This window comes from Gopherus evgoodei, chromosome 3 (genome assembly GCF_007399415.2).
Source record: "Gopherus evgoodei ecotype Sinaloan lineage chromosome 3, rGopEvg1_v1.p, whole genome shotgun sequence".
NCBI classification, from domain to species: domain Eukaryota; kingdom Metazoa; phylum Chordata; order Testudines; family Testudinidae; genus Gopherus; species Gopherus evgoodei.
The window spans coordinates 54,477,841-54,498,336 of NC_044324.1; the positions used below are offsets into that span (position 1 = coordinate 54,477,841).

A 20,496-nucleotide genomic window follows, 5' to 3' on the forward strand; every position below is an offset into this window, starting at 1 on the left:
GAGAGCAAGCCGGGGAAGGAGACCAGCTTGATTACCAGAGGCTTCCTCAGGTATGCTGGGATACCTGCTTATTCCACGGAGGTCAAGAAAAGCGCTGGTAAGTGACTATACTTGATTACCAGCGCTGGATCACCAGCGCTGGATCCTCTACACCCGAGACAAAACGGGAGTACGGCCAGCGCTGCAAACAGGGAGTTGCAGCGCTGGTGGTGCCCTGCAGATGTGTACACCTCCTAAGTTGCAGCGCTGTAACTCCCTCACCAGCGCTGCAGCTTTCTGATGTAGACAAGCCCTCACAGCAGGGTGGAGGATGGAAGAGATGACCTCTTGAGGTCCCTTCTACCCTTATGTTTCTATCATGGCTAACACCAGTTCAGGCTCCACCAGCAGGAGCAACAGTGTGAGCACTAGTGTAGATAGAGCTATAGGCAATCACCAGCATTTTTAGCACTGTGTCATCTCACTCTGCTCAGAGCAAGTCTACCTGATTTAGTGGAAAAAATTCAAGCAGCACCTAGTTTATGCTAGCTCTCCCATAGTAGCTAATGCCGTGGCAACAACAGAGCTGAAATGGTGTTAGCAACAAATGCTCAGTGTTCACTTTGCCCTCAGAAATGCCATGTCTTGATCCTCCCTGAAATCATTATTTTTTAACTTTCTCCTAACACTTCTGATGTCTGGATTCCCCTTTTCTCCCTGTGCTACAGCACCTGAACTACTTTAATACACATCAACCCTACCATACAGAAAGTTAGCACAACAATTCTATTAATATCTAAGCCATTAGATCCATTCACTGAAGTTACTCTCAAACAGTTTGGTCAATTCCCTATACATTTCTAAAGATCAGTACTAACCTCTGTGACTCCTGATCCAGTCCAAACTCTTCTTGAATAAGAAATTGTGCCTTTGAGTTATAAGGTTTTGTAGCTCCACCTACTGGGAGGAGAGTCCAATTTTGTCCAACAGGTAAAGGAAACACTCACTATTAAACAAATGAAATCAGTTGGCTTTGGCTGCTTTCTGACTTGCCACCTGCATCAGAACCTTCCTAATATACACTGGGCTAATCCACAAACCTAAAAATCCACAATAAACTCATGATGGATTGGGACAGCTGTTTCTGGAAAGCATTGCTCATTGTGTTTTCAGTATTACCCTTTCTAGGCGGGAAGCAGCATCTCCTATCTAGCAGTTAGGGCCCACGGTGACGGCTACACCCAATAGTTAGTCTCTGGCAGCAACCCCAGTTAGTGGGCACAGTTCTTCTGTGTAGTAGGAGAACCTCAGCCCTGCCACTCCACCGGGTTCTAACTCAGGGTTCTTGGCTCATCCACTCTTTTAGCTCCTGGAAGGCCCTCTTGGAGGCACTGACCACAGGATTGTCCTTTATGTTCTTTTCCAGGTCTGTCAAGGGCACCACAATGGTAACGAAGTTGGGTATGAAGTACTGGTAGTACCCCATGAGGCCAAGGAAGCAGTGTACCCGGCATTTTATCATGGGAATGGTACATTGTGCCAGGGCCTGCACTTTGTTGATGAGCAGTCTCAACTTCCCCCATTCTACTCAGTAACCCAAGTAGGGCATCTCTTGCCGAGCCAGCTGGCATTTGGTTGGTTTGGCTGTTAGTTCTGCCTCCTGAAGGGCTTGTAATGTAGCTGATACATACCTCAGGTGGTCTTCTCAGCTCTGGCTCTAGCTCTGGTTCTGGTGGGTCTGGCACTATTAAGAGGGCCTCTTGCTCCCACCAGGCTTTAAGCAGTTTAATGTGATAGATTTGTGTTTCCTTACATCTCCTGGGCTGGTGTATCTTGTAGATAATGGCCCTCACCTCTGTGCCATCAGCTTTGACTCTGACATTGAGAGGAGTAGCAGGACCCTATCCCCAGCTGCGAACTCTTTCAACCGGGCCCCTTTGTTGCAGGTGTGTTCTTGCTCGGCTCTCAGCAAGTTCTCCTGGGTGAATGCCCCTAGTCTCTCCATGTCTTCCCACAGGTGAATCATGTACTAGACAATGCAAGAACTCCTCCCAGGTCTCTTGCGGGAGGTCCAGCACCCCTAAGAGTTGATATCCATTCAGGTGTTCAACCAGGGAAAATTCTGTTGAGGCTTGCACATGCAATATTTCCTGAACTGCTTCCTAATTCCTATTTTTTGGTACTCATATCACAACTCATGGATGGCGAATAGAAGTGGCAGAAGCAACTGATTCCAATGTTGTGGGTCTCTGGCTATGAATTTCAGCAGTAACTCCTTCAAGTTTCATTGAAGCCTTCCACCAGTCCATCCATTTGGGGGTGGTAGATGGACTTCTTCAAAACTCGATCTTTAAAGGGACACACAGTTCTTTCGTGAACTGGAATGTCTTATTTTGTCTCTTGGTCCATTAGGACCTCCTTGTGGTCTCCTACTCATGCATACACCTTCATCAGCTCAGGTGCCGTATGGCTGGCAGTGGTTGATTGGAAAGGTATGACTTTGGGTTTTGGCTTCCTAGCCTACAGGCATGTGGAGTATTTGGCACTTCCCATATTTACCTTCTTAGGCCAGCATTAGAGACCAGCATCAACCAATTCCCATTTGAGTGGAGGGTGGCAAGTAGTGTGAAGAATGTGTTCAGAACCCTGTAGAACCTGGTCCCCATGTCACACAAGACTTGCATCAAGACTAGACAGTGAAAAATAAACAGCAAGAGTAAGAAGTTTACTTCACAGGGAGACATTTATTTCACCTGAATACATTCTCTTCACAGACTACCACCTTTTGATTGAATGCCATACTTCAGTGCACATGCATTATTTCCTGAACTGCTTCCTAATTCCTATTTTTGGGTACTCATATCACAACCAAAATACTTGATTTCTCTGAGCATTACATCTGTGTCTGCTAATGCTGAGTGAAAATTTTTATTGCTATGATTTTAACTCTTTTTATAATTGCAAAACTTTATTCACAGTCTCTACAATTCTGTCATCGGGTTCGGTCCTCCTTTGGCTTCCAGGCTGCAGAAATTTCTTAATTGTAGGGAGGTTACTTATTCTTGCTTTAAAAGCCTAAAATAAAGAGAACAGAGAAACAAAGAGTGAGGAGTCCTCCTGTTTTTATATCTGGCCTGTTGCCTCCTCCCTTTTTTGAGTAAACAAAGATAGGAATACATCAGGACTATAGAAGCCTCCAAAGATCATGTACCGTGTAGGCATCACTCCTGCAACTGCATCCATACACAGGGATCCCTATAGTCCTGTGTAGCTACATTTACTTCAGTGGGGTTCCATGACATGCAAAGGTCCACCCAAGTGGATTCTGTTGCTCTACTGGGCACATGCTCATATATTTCAGCATTGAAGCCAATCATCTTATATAAAGTATTGTCAGCCCAGCAGAAAAACTTTGACCATCAAGCCATCTATGCAAAAGTAAAAAAGTTTTGAAACATAGTAGAATATAGATTTATAATTGTTTTCAGGTTAATTCTGCTTAAATCCATTTCCTCTGCACTGTAGATCTGCATTTTACTGGGGCAACCTTATTGACATCATTTATCATAAATGTTAATGGATTGTGAAATTACACTGTTGGGTGGAGTCACTCTGGTTTTCAATATGCCATTTTCTAAAATATGCAATTAGATATAATAAAATATCAGTATTGCTTAGCACTACACAGCTTTTCAAACCATTGATCTCCAAGCATTTTACAAAGATGAGTAAGTATTTTATAGATGGAGAAACTGAATGTGACAATTTGGAGACAGCGTGACACGCTGTATCTCAGAATAGCATCCTGTACCCCCCCATATTTATCATTTGTATATCGTTCTGATATTTCATAAAAAGCATGCCTGTAAGATACCATATGAAAAGTCATGATCTACTGAAACACGTTGTTCTGTCCAAATATGTTTATCATTAGTGTGTATAAAGTTATGACGTGCTGTATGGCTGTTACTGAAATCTGCTGTAAATTTGCTAGTTACATACAAAGAATCCCTGTACAGGTAGATACTGACCTCCCACTAATCAACTGTATGACTCAACTATGCAAGTACCACACAATGGGAACTGCTCAATCACTGTGACTTAGGGATTGCTTGATCTCTGTGACTCAGCAAAACCCACATGCCTGGGCTAGTGTCTGCCAGGCACATGGGCCAAGGGTATTGCAGCACTCTCTGCCTCAAAACAGCAACCTGGAACTCCCATATTCACCACTATCATATAATTATGATATGTTTTAAACAAAATATGCCTTGTGAGGTATCATTTTAAAAGTCTTCATCTGTTGAACATTAATATCTTGTTGGATTATATTTGTTATCATTGCATGTGAAGTGATGAAGTTTTGCTATGTGTGTGTCATTGAAATACACCACTACCTCGATATAACGCTGTCCTCGGTAGCCAAAAAATCTTACTGCGTTATAGATGAAACTTATATCAAATTTGCTTTGATCTGCTGGATTGAGCAGCCCCGCTCCCCCAGAGCACTGCTTTACTGCGTTACATCCAAATTCATGTTATATCAGGTCGCGTTATGTTGGTATAGAGGTGTATGTTGAGAAGTTGGGAACACCCACAACTAGCCTTTCATGTGCAACAGTGGAGGAGCCAGACATGCTGATGGCCCATTAAAGGGAATCCACACTCTGAAGGGTCATCCCAGGAACTGTATACAATGGAGACTTCTCAAAGATAGCACATAGACAATGGAGAATGCTTGATCAATGGAGGTGGACAGACCCCTATGTCACAAGCAAAGGCTCTTTCTAGCAAGCTGGAAGAAACTATAAAAGGAAGTGAAATAATCACCTGGCCTCATTCCGCCTACAACTCCACACCTGGAAACATGTCTGGAGGACAAAGACTGAAAGGGGGAAGGTGGTCCCGGGCTGGAGGAGAATTCCAGCCTGTGTATTGACAATCTGTAACCGGCTTGTACTATATATCAAAGGGACACTGTGCTTGATTCAAATCCTGTTTAGTTTATAGAACTTAGATTGTGCGCTTATTTTTATTTTCTTTGGTAGCATTCTCTATCTGTCATGCCTACCACCTATAATCACTTAAAATCCATCTTTCTGTAGTTAATAAACCTGATTTATGTTTTACCTAAAACAGTGTATTTTTGCTTGAAGCGCTTGGGAAACCTCAGCTCAAGAACAAAAACTGCTGCCTGCCCTCTCCACACTGAGTAGGGGTGGACTGGGCTATAAATGTATACTGTATACTGGTCAGGCTCTTTGTTTCTCGCCTGGGTTTTGGCTGGAACTTGGGCTCAGCCAAGGCAGGGCAGGAACCAGAGTGTGTTGTAGCATGGCAGGACTGGACTGGCTTTCTAGTCTTGAGTCACAAAAAGATCCCAGCTCTCAGGGGGAAGGCAGCTCCTCTCCAGCATCCTGGTCATCCCCTGCTGGGTTAAGCTAGTCATCTCTGGTGTGGGGCAACAGGCTCCAAATAGTGCCTGGGATGGGTTGTACTATAGTTGTGTCGAAGCCTGCCCAGTTCATCACAAAATGGACAGGTCACGCGTCTCCTACTGGATTATCTCCTTTTATCCCTTGTTTCAATGTACTTTCTCCTGAGCTGCTTTCTCTTTATCCAGCACTGATCGGTGTCTCATTTCTGATACTTCATGGACATCTGTTTGGCAATGTCCACAAAAGATCCTTATTCTTGTGGCTGGCCACAAGAGCTTCTTGAACCAACACTTCTCCCCAGATGGTGATGAGATTCAGGTCTTAGCACAGCTCCAAGCAGTTGTATGAGACATGTTGTGGAGCTTCTGGAGTGCTATCACACTTGTATCACATCAGAATAATGATACACTGGAATCCAAGAGCAAATGGTCAAAATCTGGCTCTGTGCCACCTTTTAAAGGTGGGGAAGGGTCATCTTGGAAACTTGACACAAGGGCAGGGAAGGCACACAAGTAAAGACAGGTCAATAATGGACAGCCTACAAAGAACTGTGAGATAGCTGTTGGAAGTGTGTAAACAGTAGTGTTTAGCAATTGTCAACACACAAACCGAAACCTGAACTAATTCAATTTGAAGCAAACCTAGTCCATTTTGCAAAAGGTCTCCAGAATTTCTGATAAATAGAGAGTTAATGTACAGTGATGGGTTTCATTAAGTGTACGCAAGTATTTTCAAACTGGATTACCTTAATTTGATCTGGTTTTATCCCCCATGTAGACAAGCTCTATGTCTAAGAAGTTGTGACACAATAATTAAGAGCCATCACTGTGGAATGACTCTTCCTTACTGAGTCTTCTTCTATCTACATAGAAACCTGCAACACATGGAGAAACAGGGAACAGAACTGATTTGAAAAGGGTTGCTTCCCTAAGCAAGGGCTGGGGGAGGGCGGGAAGGAGCATTCCAACCCCAGAAGCAAGACAGCCAGGCCAATAAGATGTGAAGATCTGCCTGGCCTAAGAACCAAAGTCAGGTCTCACAGGGTGGTGAGATCAGGAGTATTGTGTTTGCTATTTTCCATAGATCTGTAACTGTCTTGTGCATCATCAAGTCCTTTGCTAAGCTTATGTTCATTGCTTTACTGCCACATGGTCCATCAAGGGATCAAGTAACATTCCTGAATCTCAGGGCCAGGGAAGCCAAAGGAGGACCAAACCCGATGACAGAATTGTAGAGACTGTGAATAAAGTTTTGCAATTATAAAAAGAGTTAAAATCATAGCAATAAAAATTTTCACTCAGCATTAGCAGACACAGATGTAATGCTCAGAGAAATCAAGTATTTTGGTTGTGATATGAGTACCAAAAAATAGGAATTAGGAAGCAGTTCAGGAAATATTGCATGTGCACTGAAGTATGGCATTCAATCAAAAGGTGGTAGTCTGTGAAGAGAATGTATTCAGGTGAAATAAATGTCTCCCTGTGAAGTAAACTTCTTACTCTTGCTGTTTATTTTTCACTGTCTAGTCTTGATGCAAGTCTTGTGTGACATGGGGACCAGGTTCTACAGGGTTCTGAACACATTCTTCACACTACTTGCCACCCTCCACTCAAATGGGAATTGGTTGATGCTGGTCTCTAATGCTGGCCTAAGAAGGTAAATATGGGAAGTGCCAAATACTCCACATGCCTGTAGGCTAGGAAGCCAAAACCCAAAGTCATACCTTTCCAATCAGCCACTGCCAGCCATATGGCACCTGAGCTGATGAAGGTGTATGCATAAGTAGGAGAACCCAACGAGGTCCTAATGGACCAAGAGACAAAATAAGACATTCCAGTTCATGAAAGAACTGTGTGTCCCTTTAAAGATCAAGTTTTGAAGAAGTCCATCTACCACCCCCAAATGGATGGACTGGTGGAAGGCTTCAACAAAACGTGAAGGAGTTACTACTGAAATTCATAGCCAGAGACCCACAACATTGGAATCAGTTGCTTCTGCCACTTCTATTCGCCATCCATGAGTTGTGATATGAGTACCAAAAAATAGGAATTAGGAAGCAGTTCAGGAAATATTGCATGTGCAAGCCTCAACAGAATTTTCCCTGGTTGAACACCTGAATGGATATCAGCTCTTAGGGGTGCTGGACCTCCCCCAAGAGACCTGGGAGGAGTTCTTGCATTGTCTAGTACATGATTCACCTGTGGGAAGACATGGAGAGACTAGGGGCATTCACCCAGGAGAACTTGCTGAGAGCCGAGCAAGAACACACCTGCAACAAAGGGGCCCGGTTGAAAGAGTTCGCAGCTGGGGATAGGGTCCTGCTACTCCTCTCAATGTCAGAGTCAAAGCTGATGGCACAGAGGTGAGGGCCATTATCTACAAGATACACCAGCCCAGGAGATGTAAGGAAACACAAATCTATCACATTAAACTGCTTAAAGCCTGGTGGGAGCAAGAGGCCCTCTTAATAGTGCCAGACCCACCAGAACCGGAGCTAGATCTCCAGGGTATTACTGATCCTGTCTCTGGACTTGTACCATTGGGAGGAGAACTCTTACCAGAGCAAGAACACCAGCTACTATGGCTGATAGAAGCCTTCCGTGTGATCATCTCAGCACAACCGGAATATACACACCTGGCACAGCACCATATAGACACTGAGCCAGGGAAGAAAGTTTGTGAAAACCCTCAACCCCTGCTGTAAAAACTGTGGGAAATGGCCTGGCAGGAGCTACAGATGATGATTGAGATATAGGGGTAGTCGAGAAATCCCAGAGTGAATGGGGGAGCCCCTTCATATTGGTGCCAAAGGCCAACAGATTGACCCACTTTTGTATTGACTTTTGGAAGGTAAACGCTATTTCCAAATTCAATGCCTAACTGATTCCCCAGGTCAACAAGCTGTTTGACAGACTGAGGACTGCCCAGTATATTTCAACCCTGGATCTCAGAAAGTGTCACTGGCTTGACTGCTGAGTCCAGGGAAAATACGGCCTTCTGCACCTTAGTTCAAATCTTCCTTTGGCCATGACCACCTTTCAGCGTCTAATGGACTGGGTGCTCCGCCCACACATGTTGTACGCCATGGCATACATTGACAATATTGTCATCTACAGCCAGAGCTAAGAAGACCACCTGAGGTATGTATGAGCTACATTACAAGCCCTTCAGGAGGCGGGACTAACTGCCAAACCAACCAAATGCCAGCTGGCTCGGCAAGAGGTACCCTACTTGGGTTACTGAGTAGAATGGGGGAAGTTGAGACTGCTCATCGACAAAGTGCAGGCCCTGGCACAATGTACCATTCCCATAACAAAATGCCAGGTACACTGCTTCCTTGGCCTCATGGGGTACTACCAGTACTTCATAGCCAACTTCGCTACCATTGTGGTGCCCTTGACAGACCTGGTAAAGAACACTGGATAAAGGACAATCCTGTGGTCGGTGCCTCCAAGAGGGCCTTCCAGGAGCTAAAAGAGTGAATGAGCCAAGAACCTTGAGTCAGAACCCAGTGGAGTGGCAGGGCTGAGGTTCTCCTACTACACAGAAGAACTGTGCCCACTAACTGGGGTTGCTGCCAGAGACTAACTATTGGGTGTAGCCGTCACCGTGGGCCCTAACCACTAGATAGGGGATGCCGCTTCCCACCTAGAAGGGGTAATACTGAAAACACAATGAGCGATGCTTTCCAGAAACAGCTGTCCCAATCCATCATGAGTTTTTTGTGGATTTTTAGGTTTGTGGATTAGCCCAGTGTATATTAGGAAGGTTCTGATGCAGGTGGCAAATCAGAAAGCAGCCAAAGCCAACTGATTTCATTTCTTTAATAGTGGGTGTTTCCTTTACCTGTCTTGCCTCACAGCAACACAACAGGACCAATGTCTCTTATTCCTGGGCTACTTCCTACCACATCTGGTGGGGCTGCTTCATGGCTGCTGGGCCCTAGTTCCCAGTCTTCTTGCCGGGTGTTTCGCTCTCCTCTCCCTCATTGGGTTTCTCCATCTCCTGGGTTGTTTGCCTTCTCTCCAACTGGCTCCAGAGGGTCAGTGCCCACCACAGCCAGTCATGGGCACTGCAGGCTATTCCGCTCCCTCAGAAGGATGTCTGGCTCCTTCCCTGGTCTGGCCTCAACTGAGCTGCAGGGCCCTGCTTTTATACTTCCTGTGAGGGGGATGGGGTGGGGTTAGCCGAACCCAACAGGGTGAGCTAGCCCCCTTTGCACTGGAAAGAGGCCACACCGCTTAAAGTCATCACGGTTAACGTTGTTTCATTACGTTGCTGATCAATTAGAGAACATGCTCGTTTAAAGTTGCACAATCCCTTATAATGTTGTCTGGCAGCTGCCTGCTTTGTTCACAGCTTGCAGGAAGAGCATCCTGTTGGAGCTAGCTGGTGGGGCCTTGGAACCAGGGTGGGCCGGCAGCCCCCCATCAGCTCCCCGCTCCCCTAAGTTCCCTGTGCGGCAGACACCGAGCAGGCTATCAATTGCCAGGCAGTTCAGCAGTTTCTCCCCCACCTGCCATCTCCTGCTCCTGCCCTCCGTCTTGGAGCTGCTCCTGGGAGCCTCCTGCTTGCTGTGCAAGGGGTGGGAGAGAAAGATGGGTGCTAATGTTAAGGTGTCCCCCTTCCCCGCCTCCCCGCTCCTGCCCCCCATCTCCACAGGGGGAGAGAGGGGACGACATGACAGGGCTCAGGACAGAGGGAGCTTGCTGGCAGCACCTGCTGTCTCAACTTTCTCATCTACTTAAAAAGGCAGGTGTACTTAGAGTGGGGTCAGGGTACCTAAAAGGGTAATGTGTGTGTCTCTGTCTCTCTGCCATGCTGTCTCCCCTCCATCCATTTGTGCTGCCTTGTAGAGTGTGAGGCTACATTAACAACATGTTAACCCTCGAGGGCTCAGCCTACTACTTGTTCATCATTTAGCAGTAAGACATTCCCTGGGAAATAACCCACCCTCTTCCACCCTCTGACTCCACCACCTCAACCAAGCTTCACAATCATCACTGGTGTGTACAGTATTAAACTGTTTGTTTAAAACTTATACTGCGTATACGTGTGTGTGTATGTATATGTAGATAGATAGATAGATAGATAGTCTTTTGTCTGATGAAAAAATAATTTCCCTGGAACCTAACCCCCGCATTTACATTAATTTTTATGGGGAAATTGGATTCGCTAAACATCGTTTCGCTTAAAGTATCATTTTTCAGGAACATAACTACAACATTAAATGAGGAGTTACTTTATCAAATCGGCTCCCACAGACTCATGGATTCTGGAGGGAATGTGTCTAAGCAACTGCGGGGCTTGGAAGAGCTGTGGCACTGATTCTAGGATCTAGGTGGCGAAACTGTGGGGGTCCCACTGCCCAAGAAGAGTTTCAGCCATGGGGTGTGCCCCTGAGAGACTGAAAGCTAGGATCACTGCTCAATCACTACACAGACCTAGAAGTCTTGGAAGCATATTGGATTCATCAGCCAGATCCAATCACAACAGACTGGTGTCCATCCAAAGAGTGGGTCTCAGCCAGGTTGTGATGCTGATGCTCAAAGAGATGAACATATGACTTATCCAAGGACACAGTGAGTCAGTGGTAGATTTGAGAATAGACACAAGGTCTTCTGAATCTGATGCCCATGCATCTTTGTAAGGAGATAGAAGGGGCTTAGGATAGTATACTGTGTACTTGGGTGCACACTGTAATCTGTCAGGGGACTGCTATCTGGGGTGAGGGCAGGCATACTGCTCAAAGCATAGGTAACTGCATTCTTAGTTATGGTGGAGATAAGTTACCAGGGTGCAATTCACAATTGCCAGGTCAGGGATCAGATCTCATTGCCTCTTACAAGCACCACTGCTGAGTTTAATATTGCATTACAATTTGTGAAATGTGTGTAAATTATTGTGCTAAATAAGTTACATATTAAAACTGAAAGCATTGCATATCACTGCTCAATGGGCATCTTGGAAGTCTGTGTGTGTGTCATATTACTTGTTGATCTGCCCCCCTAAAATTACCTGTAATAGAGGAAATTCTGAGAGAGCAGTGGGCTCATACTCTTCAATCATTAGAATGGATTCAAGTACTTGTACGTCTGCCCTGCTGAGCTGGTTGCCAACAAGAAAATCTTGTCCATGATCTTTTAAAACCTATAAATGAGAAAAATATATATTTGGGGGCACAAACAGACCACATATTGGATAAATACAAACCACTAAACAGTCTGACATTTTTCAAAGCAAATTCATTTAACATCTGTTTCATTTGGGAAAATTATATATATAAACCAGGACAGCAAAACTACCATACTAGTGGCATTGAGAAAATCCATCAGTCTTTATATGGGTCCCCTTTCCACAAAAAGATCCATATGAATGAGCTACTGCATTTGTGCAGAGCCCCACTGAAACCAACATCTGACTGAAGCCAATGGGACTATGTGCAGGAATAGGGGTCCATCCATACAGACCCAGTTTCAGGACTGGGGCCCAAGTCATCATGTAGAAGAAAAGGCACCTCACTCTCTCATGAGACAGAGAACAGTCATATGAATATACATGGCTGATGACAGGTGGAAGACATCAAGGCCATTGCAACTGCTTTTTGTCCTCCTCTTTATTCAATAATTTATGGCCCCATTTTACAGATGGGGAAACAGCAGCAGAGAGAGATGCCTAAGAGAACACTTGATGTTTTTTAAAAAATAGGATCTAATGTAAAAAACAAAAACTCACATTCTCCCCCTCCCCCATTTCCCACCCTCTGTCCAACTATTGCAATGTTCTGTAGCTGCCATATACCTTCTCATACACTGGGAAGTATCTGTTGGTTGCTCTCTGAATCATTAAGGCAAAATTCTTCTCCTTTTCCTCAGGAGATGAGAAAGGGTAACACATGATCATTTCATTCAGGTCCATTGTTCCTTCAACATACATATCAATCCTGCCATAAAAATGGTAATTGAAGAAATTTCAATAATTTAATTTACTACGTCATTCTACTGCATGATGCTAGAATGCCTTTATATGAAGCCCATACCCAAGCAGCAGAGCATCTGTCACCTGGGGAGTGAACCTCTGCCTGCAAGGGAGTGAGGGCGTGGGGGAGGACCGGCAAAGCTCAGATTTTTGAATGAGCTTTCCCAAACTAAATAGTTTTTTAAAAATTGTGTGGAAAGGTAAAGAGAGATTCTGCAGGTTGAATATCCTTGTTTAAAAGAATTACAAAACCTGCCCCAATACAGTAGTAATGAGCTCAAAAAAATAAACAGAAACTGGTGGATAGAGGCTACAGCCACTCATTGTGTGTGAGTGCACTTCTTCTTCGAGCTCATGAAGTAAATGGAGCCCTGCCTGGGCTCAGAAGTCTGCCCACAGGTCCTGATCCTGCAATCAGAAAATCACTTCAGTTTAGCTGCTCTAACTTTTCTATCATCATTTTGGAAATGGCTGGAAGGGGATGTGACAGGCCTCCTCTGAACAGGCACATAACAATAGAAATGCTTCACTTTAGAGGAGGGAGTAAAAGTTATTTGTATATTAATAGAATTTCCAGACGAATGGCAATTTAGATGGCCCAGTTCAGAAAAGATCCTATCAGAAATCATCCTGCATCTAAAGACTAAATCAAATATATAAAAAAGATAATTGGAAGGATGATTTCATTTCCATAGAAATGAGAGAGTCCTCATTTTTGTTAATTTGAATTCAAAGTTTTCATTTCATTTTCAAATAAGTCTTTTTCATTTTATCTAAAGCAGCTTTTAAAAAATACTATGGTACAGTTTGTTATGGTACAGTACAGTGCTCTCTCCTTCATGTCCTTCCCATAGAGATTGTGTTTCCCTGCTATGTAGTTGAGAATGGCTCTGGTCTGCACCAACTTCATCTCATCGATTTCTACCATGGGCACTTGTTGAAACAGCAGGGCTCCATCTTTGGAAAGGAAAAGAAATTGAGTCATTTAGTTTCTGTAAATTGTCTGATCATTGCCCTTGGATTGAGATAAATGACATTTCTTCAGCTGCCACTTAGACCATTGTCTTGGAGTGTACTGATTCCTGAACCCAAAATTCTACAGAATTTTTCACAGACATATAAAATGCATGCCAGTGCTAGCTTTTGCATTTGACTCTATCAGAAAAGCATCAGTAAGGGATATAAACACCTGTGTAGCCACACAGCTACCAACCAGCAGCATTTCTGGAAATTGAGATACTTAACTTATTTTTTCTGAAGTCAACTTCCACATACTCTGACTAAACTGCTTCCAAATCAAAGCTTCTTTTTTGTGACAGAAGAATAGGAATGTCACGTTGCAAAATGCACATTTTTCAACCTAATCACTCCCTTGCAGAGCTTAACCTATAACTATCCCCTAACTCTCTTTTAGAGATTCACCATAAGAGATGCAGATGTGATTCGGTTAACTGTTGGGCCCCCATCAAGTTATAAGGAGACCTATATATTTATATATACATTTAATATGACAGATGTGTCCTACAAAACATAGAACATTATGTTGTGAGAGTGCCACTAAATAATTACACTTTGCAATGTGACAGTGCTATACTATTGTGTCTATAGCAGTGGTGGGCAACCTGCGGCCCGCAGGCTGCATGCAGCCTGCCAGGGTAATCTGCTGGCAGACCGCCAGACAGTTTGTTTACATTTGCATGGCCGCCTGCAGCTCCCAGTGGCTGCGGTTTGCCGTTCCCGGCCAATGGGAGCTGCGGGAAGTGGCCCAGGCTGCAGGGACGTGCTAGCCGCAGCTTCCCGCAGCTCCCATTGGCCAGGAACGGCGAACCGCGGCCACTGGGAGCTGTGGGCGGCCGTGCAAACGTAAACAAACTATCTGATGGCCTGCCAGAGGATTACGCTGACAGGCCATGAGCGGTCTGCGGGCCGCAGGTTACCCACCACTGCTCTATAGTATATCTGTGCTGCTTATTTGAACCCTTAAAACCAGCTCCGGTTTTGGATATGTAGATCCACACTTTTGCAGGAGAGCAAAATAGTAGTGGATCAAATGTGTGACACAGAAGCTGCTTGTCTATCTCCAACTATATGACTCCAGAGAGCAGAACCTAAGAGGATAATTTAGCTGTTATTCTGCAGGCTTACCCTTAAGTAACTTTTCATATTGATCTCTCGTTTCCAAATATTCAGCTTCTTCAAACTGGAAACAAAGGGACAAGAGGAACTAAATAACTATATCTCAGAAATCATAAGTGAAGATTTTAGTTAGGGGATGTTTGTTAATAGCTTCTCATAAAGGGGTTAATATAGGAAACGCATCCCAAAATATCCAACGTGAGAAGAGAAGGCTCTAATGAGGCAGTGAATGACCTAAATAAAAGTTTGTGCTGCTACTACTCTGTATCCCACCTGATCTCATCAGGTTCATTATCTCAAACTCAAAGATGGCTAAGGTCCCCTTGGAAACACAGAAAAATTCTTGGAAGTCAGGGATCATCAGAATGTTTAACACTGTCAGTACAATCCCCGCGGTTATACTATGCAGCTAAACACCTCAGGGGTCTGTTAGCATAAAAACTGATGGCAAGTGGTATCAGTGTTTCAGCAGCAGCCATCTAAGCTTCTTTTCTGTTATCATGTTTAACAGATAGACAAACATAATTCTGTGTAAGAATTTTTCACAAGCTTACTTCAAAACTAATATCCGCTAACATCCAGTTATGTAAGACTTGCTGGGTGCTGTTAGCATAGTGACTAAGGGGAAAGTGTGGAAAGCAGAATGTACACTAAACTATACCTAGGGGAATTCTGCACCAAAAAAATAAAAATTCTTTGCACAATATTTTAAAATTCAGCATATTTTGCCAAAATAATGCAATATAATCACTCTGGTTTCAATTATTTTGGTAACTTATTTAAACTACAATACAATGGATGAAGAATGGGAGTGGGGAGCATTGGAGGAAATCCCCAACCCCCCTTTCCTACTAGTAATATAGCTAGGTTTGACCCTTTATTTCTAGTTATTAGTCAACTAATATATGCAGCCATTTGCTCAGTGTTACATCATCGGCAACTGAAGAGCAAGTGAGGACTGGGGAATCAAACTCACAATTTATATTGGCTACTGACCATCTCCAGAAAGACCTGACAGGAATTTTCTTCAATCCAAAAATTTAGACCAGTTTTAATCACTAAAGCACCATAAGCATTTATAAGCCCATACTGTCCTTTACACTGCTTTGGCAATGTAAAGGAGCCTTAAAACTTTAACACCTGTTTTATACTTGTGGGGAAATTCACAAAGACAGTGGGAACAATTCACAAAGCAGGCAGGCTGCTACATTCTGCTCTGCCTGAGGGGAGAGAGCCTGCCGCATGCCTATCTCCTCAGAAACACTCCGAAGCCCTGCCCCTCCATGCCAAGTGTGCTGCAATAGAGTGCTTGAGGGCCTGAGTGTCTCTCTCTCTCACACACATGGCAGGCCGGTGGTGATTTACATCTAAACCGGCCGTTCTGGGCACCCAAACCAACCTGCGTGCGCAGCAGGGGAGGGGCACATGACCACTCTTGTGACTTCCCTTTGCTTCCCCATCAGAAGTCATTTTTCTGCGGGGAAGCAAAGAAATCTGTGAGATACCTGCGCATGCGCAGTGACACAAAATTCCCCCAGGAGTACGAAGTCCCACGTTTTTCCTGCCTTATGGGACAAATATGACCTTGTAGCTAGGACCCAGGAATAAGAGTTGGGAGATCTGTATTCTACTGGCTCTGGCAGAAACATCCTGCATGATCTCAGGCAAGTGTTTAGGAAAAGGTGATACAGGGTACATCTACACTGCGAAAAATCCCTCTGTCAGTGAATCTCAGAGCTCAGGTCAACTGTCTCAGGCTCGTGGGGCTCATGCTACAGGGCTTAATATAGCAGTGTAGACATTCCTGCTTGGGCTGTAACCTTGGGCTCTGAAACTTGGTGAGGGGGGAGGGTCTTGGAGCCCAGACTCCATCCTGAGCCTGAATGTCTACACTGCTATTTTTAGTCCCCTAGCACGAGCCCTTCAAGCCTGAGTCATTTACCGGGGCTCTGAGATTTCCAGCCATGGGTCTCGTTTTTGCTGTGTATACATACCCAATGATGCCTGCCTACCAACCTGACTGTTCTGGGAGTCTGGATTTGCTGATGTTTGTGAAGCACTTTGAGATCCTTGGGTGGAGAGTGCTCTAGAATAGGGGTTCCCAAACTTTTTCCCTGAGGCCCACTTGTTCAGCTGTAATATGTACTACGCCCTACTATTAACACGCAATTGTCAGGGAGAGAGGCCCCGTGAGAGGTGTGTGCCTTCTTCAGCTTCCGAGTGCCTTGAGCTGGTCACCTGGCACCCGCTGCCCAGGAACAAGGGAAGGGATCGCAGGCTGCCAGTGCTGGGCAGAGGCAGGCACTCGGGTCGGGCCCAGCCATTACCTTCATGGTCTCAATCACAGTGTTGTCCAGGCAGAAACAGAGCGGCACCGCTGAGCCCGATTGCGGGAATGGCCACAAACCCTCCAGCCTCCTCCACTCACCCTGGAAGCTGCCGCCTCTTGGGGCCAACCCCTTCTTCTCATCCTCCACTCACCAGCTCTGCTTTGCCCTTTGCCACCCACCAGGGGCACTGGGATTCTCCAGCCCTAGGAGGGGGTAATCGCCAGCTGCCACTCCACCAATGTATACAGTTTGGGAGGCAACACCCTCCCCCTCAAACCCTTCCAACTCCAGCCATGGCAGACCACCTGAGACTGTGTCACAGCCCACCTCTGGGCTGCAGCCCACAGTTTGGGAACCTCTGCTATAGAAGTCTTATTCTTATTCTGTGTACCTAGGGGCACATGAACACTCATGTCCTGCTGGGTTCAGAACTGTGGATCGAGCTTCAGTGAGTTAAAACTTGGAAAAATCTTTTCAATCAAACAATCTCTATAAGATATCTTAATTAATACGTTATGAACAAACCTCAACCCCAGCTGTTGCCAACAGCCATCTTATCGTTTCCATTCGGCCTCTTCCATTAAAGTAGTAAAGCTTGGGTTTTGTAGCCATAATTTGGATTTCCTGACAAAGAAAGCAAGGAAAAACCATTTTGCACAGTTCTAAAATTTTTTTTCAGTTGTCCATAGATCAAAACAGAACTTTTTTATGTGAATTTGTTTTGGGAGAATGTCAGAGGTTGTGAGCTTATATTTAAAATATACCAATACTGCCTTATAAAGCATACCCAAAAATCACCTCTGTGGCTTAATGAATATTATGGCAAGGGCAGAAAAAATGATGTGCAGAAGGGAGCCTGATTCTGGCTTAATGTGCATTGCTTGGAAGATGCCAAATTAGTCCTACCTGCTTGCAGAAGTAAAGCCTAATGCCAATGTTTTCAAACTTCCGTGCCTAACAGTAGATACCCAAATAAACACCCTGTTGTTTTTTTCAACTAGAGCTGCCAGTGCTCAGAAACTTTGAACTATCTGCTAGCATATTATTGCCCGTACATTCCTATGCTTCACATCATTTCTGACACACATTGTAACAAACCATGTAGATAAGAGTAGCAGAATATTCTTCCAGTAACTATGCAATATAAAAATCATATCACTGACTATAAACCAAGGCATGTATTTATTAATTGTAGCTGGGGGTATGGAAGAGGAGGGGTAGCAAAAGCAAACACCCCCCCCCCCTTTCCTTTTAAGATACTCTCTGGCGGTTCATTTAGTTTAGGCATTGAAGGGTTACTAGTTCCCGTCTCTTTAAAGTTTTCCAAATGCTGAAAGTGCGTTACCTAGAAATGGGCCAGACTAGTTTGAAACAGAGCTGCGCTCTAATATGGCCACCTCGCTGTATCTTTGCCAAGATTTCAGTGTCAAAAATGAAGTCTTAATAAAGCAGGTCTGCAGCATTCCGTGAAAATGGCAAGGGCGTTTCCTCCGACGAACACCCAGGAGTCAGGGAGCAGAGGGGGAGGGGATTTTTATTTTTGTACATCTGATCGCTGTAGCTTTTACTGCTGTCTCAGGGCCGCCCCGGGGCCCGGGCCCCCGGAGCGTCTTTGGCTGCAATTGGGCGGCTCTGTGGTCTGTCCCACATGTTCTGCCTGGTGCACGCAGAGAAAGCAGACCCTCCGTACCTGGCTTCCCTTCCAGCTCCCTCCCACTTGCTCACCTCTTGTCCTCCGCTTCTCGCGTGCTCTGTCCGCGCTCAGCAAACTAAACGCTGCCTCCCTCCTCTGAGATTCCTTCCTGCTCTCCCCTCCCCACTTCCGACCCTGGACTTTCACTGCCTCCTTGGGAAGAGAAGAGCAATCAGACTGCGAGCAATCGGACTGCCTTTGCTGTAAGCAGAGAAATTAGCACGGCCTGCTGCTCCATTCATGCCCAACAGGTTAGAGTTTAAGGAAACTGCCTGCATGTACACCTCAGTACAAACCTCTTCCAGTTTGTGGCTCTCTCAGCTGTTTTCTTTCTCAAACGAAATATGCTTTCAAGTTTTGAGATTGTAGCTCCACCTCCTGACTCCTCAGTCACACAGGGGCTTGATCCACCTTCCCTTGAAGTCTATGAGAAGTCTCCCATTGAGAGTTACACTGGGGCAGTAAGGAAAGGAAATGCACACGTCTTTTAACAAGAAACCTCGCTAACCCTTATGTGACTCTCACAAGCCAAGAACATAAGAATGGCCACAGTGGGTCAGACCACAAGTCCATCTGGCCCACTATCCTGTCCTCGGACAGCAGCCAATGTCAGGTGCTTCAGAGGGAATGACCAGAACAGGGCAATCATTGAGCGATCCATCCCCAGGGCCAGCTCCAGGCACCAGAGTTCCAAGCATGTGCTTGGGGCAGCCCTTTTCAAGGGGCGGCATTCCGGCTCTTTGGGAGCAGCACTTTTCAAGAAGGTGGCACTCTGGCTTCCCCCCCCCTTGGGGCAGCAAAAAACCTGGAGCCAGCCTTGGCCATCCCCTGTCATCCACTCCCTGCTTCTGGTAATCAGAGGTTTAAGGACACCCAGAGCATGGGCTGCCTCTCTGACCCTAACCCTCCTCCAGTCCACACTATGAAACCTCTGACCTGAGGTTAGAGGTCCTTTCATCCCAGGCTAGATGGGAGTGTAGTTTAGAGCCAGAAGGACAGACAAGTTGTCCCCAAGTTCAGTGGGAAAAAGTCAGAGTGGCTCATATATGCCTCCCAGAAGTCCTAGTGATGCCTGAAGGGGAGTGTAGAAGCAGTGAGGACACTGGAATTTGACTGTGGTTTTGCGGTGTGGCTGCTCACACCTGGGCTAGGCTAATCTGGGTGCTCAGACACCCAGGCTAACTCTGCATACCCCAGCTCTGTCTCTCCATTCAATGCTGCCATATAAGACACAGAGAACTATACTGAGCAGCATCGCATTTTAAGAAAGATAATCTTTTGCAACATCTTGATATGTGAATCCTGCCCTAGGGCCTGATCATTCACCCATATTAAACTAATTCAGAGATTCTCTATGTGGACCTTCCCAAACTGCATAGAGCAAAGGGGTCACCTGCCTCTATCATACAATCCTCCAGGGGCTTGTAAGGAGATAACACTTCTCCTTCCCAGACAGACTAGTAGAAAATTAATGGAGCCTCTGAGCAGTTGTGTAGCCAGGTTTTCAGTGCAGGGGGAGCAAAAAACATAAAAAAGGCAGCCCCCCCCTTGGCTCCTCTTCTGGCCACACCCCCTTGACTCCTCTGGCCATTCCCCCAGACCGGATTTCCCCCTCTGCTCACCTTCCCTCCTGCGCTGCCACCTGTCCCTGGCTCCTGTCCCAGTGCTTGGCTGCACGGGCCAGCAGGTGCCGCTTCCGCAAACAGCCAGGCATGGCCCAGCCACCTCCCCCTATCGGACCCGCACACACACTTCTTGCCCCCTGACAGCCCCCCTGGGACTCCTGCCCCATCCAATGCCCCCGTTCCCTGTCCTCTGATGGCCCCTGCCCCATCCACTCCTCCCTGTTCCCTGACTGCCCTCCAGCCACCCCATCCAACCCCTCCTTTCATTCCTGACTGCCCCCCCCAGGACCCCTGCCCCATCCAATCATCCCTTCTCC

General features: G+C 45.7%; 2 protein-coding genes across 3 annotated transcripts in view; both read right to left on the reverse strand.

The window, feature by feature from the left end:
• Positions 1-11,523, reverse strand: part of LOC115648261 (glutathione S-transferase-like) — a 24,828-nt gene extending 13,305 nt beyond the window's left edge. Inside the window, exon 1 of one of the 2 annotated variants that reach the window (XM_030555576.1) lies at positions 11,436-11,523. The gene's annotated coding sequence lies outside the window, so the exon portion shown is untranslated. Of the gene's footprint in view, positions 1-857; positions 1,702-11,435 lie in introns of those variants that run through there. The other variant, XM_030555575.1, reaches the window with a different exon arrangement.
• On the reverse strand, positions 2,704-18,843 carry LOC115648263 (glutathione S-transferase 3-like). Its single transcript, XM_030555578.1, has 7 exons — positions 18,587-18,843; positions 17,387-17,485; positions 14,541-14,595; positions 13,220-13,352; positions 12,219-12,360; positions 11,436-11,567; positions 2,704-3,054 (listed from the first exon to the last, which is right to left on the reverse strand). The coding sequence occupies exons 2-7, from the start codon at positions 17,471-17,473 to the stop codon at positions 2,932-2,934; spliced, it is 672 nt and encodes a 223-aa protein (XP_030411438.1). The 5' UTR covers positions 17,474-17,485; positions 18,587-18,843; the 3' UTR covers positions 2,704-2,931.
• Between the last annotated feature and the right edge of the window lie 1,653 nt (positions 18,844-20,496).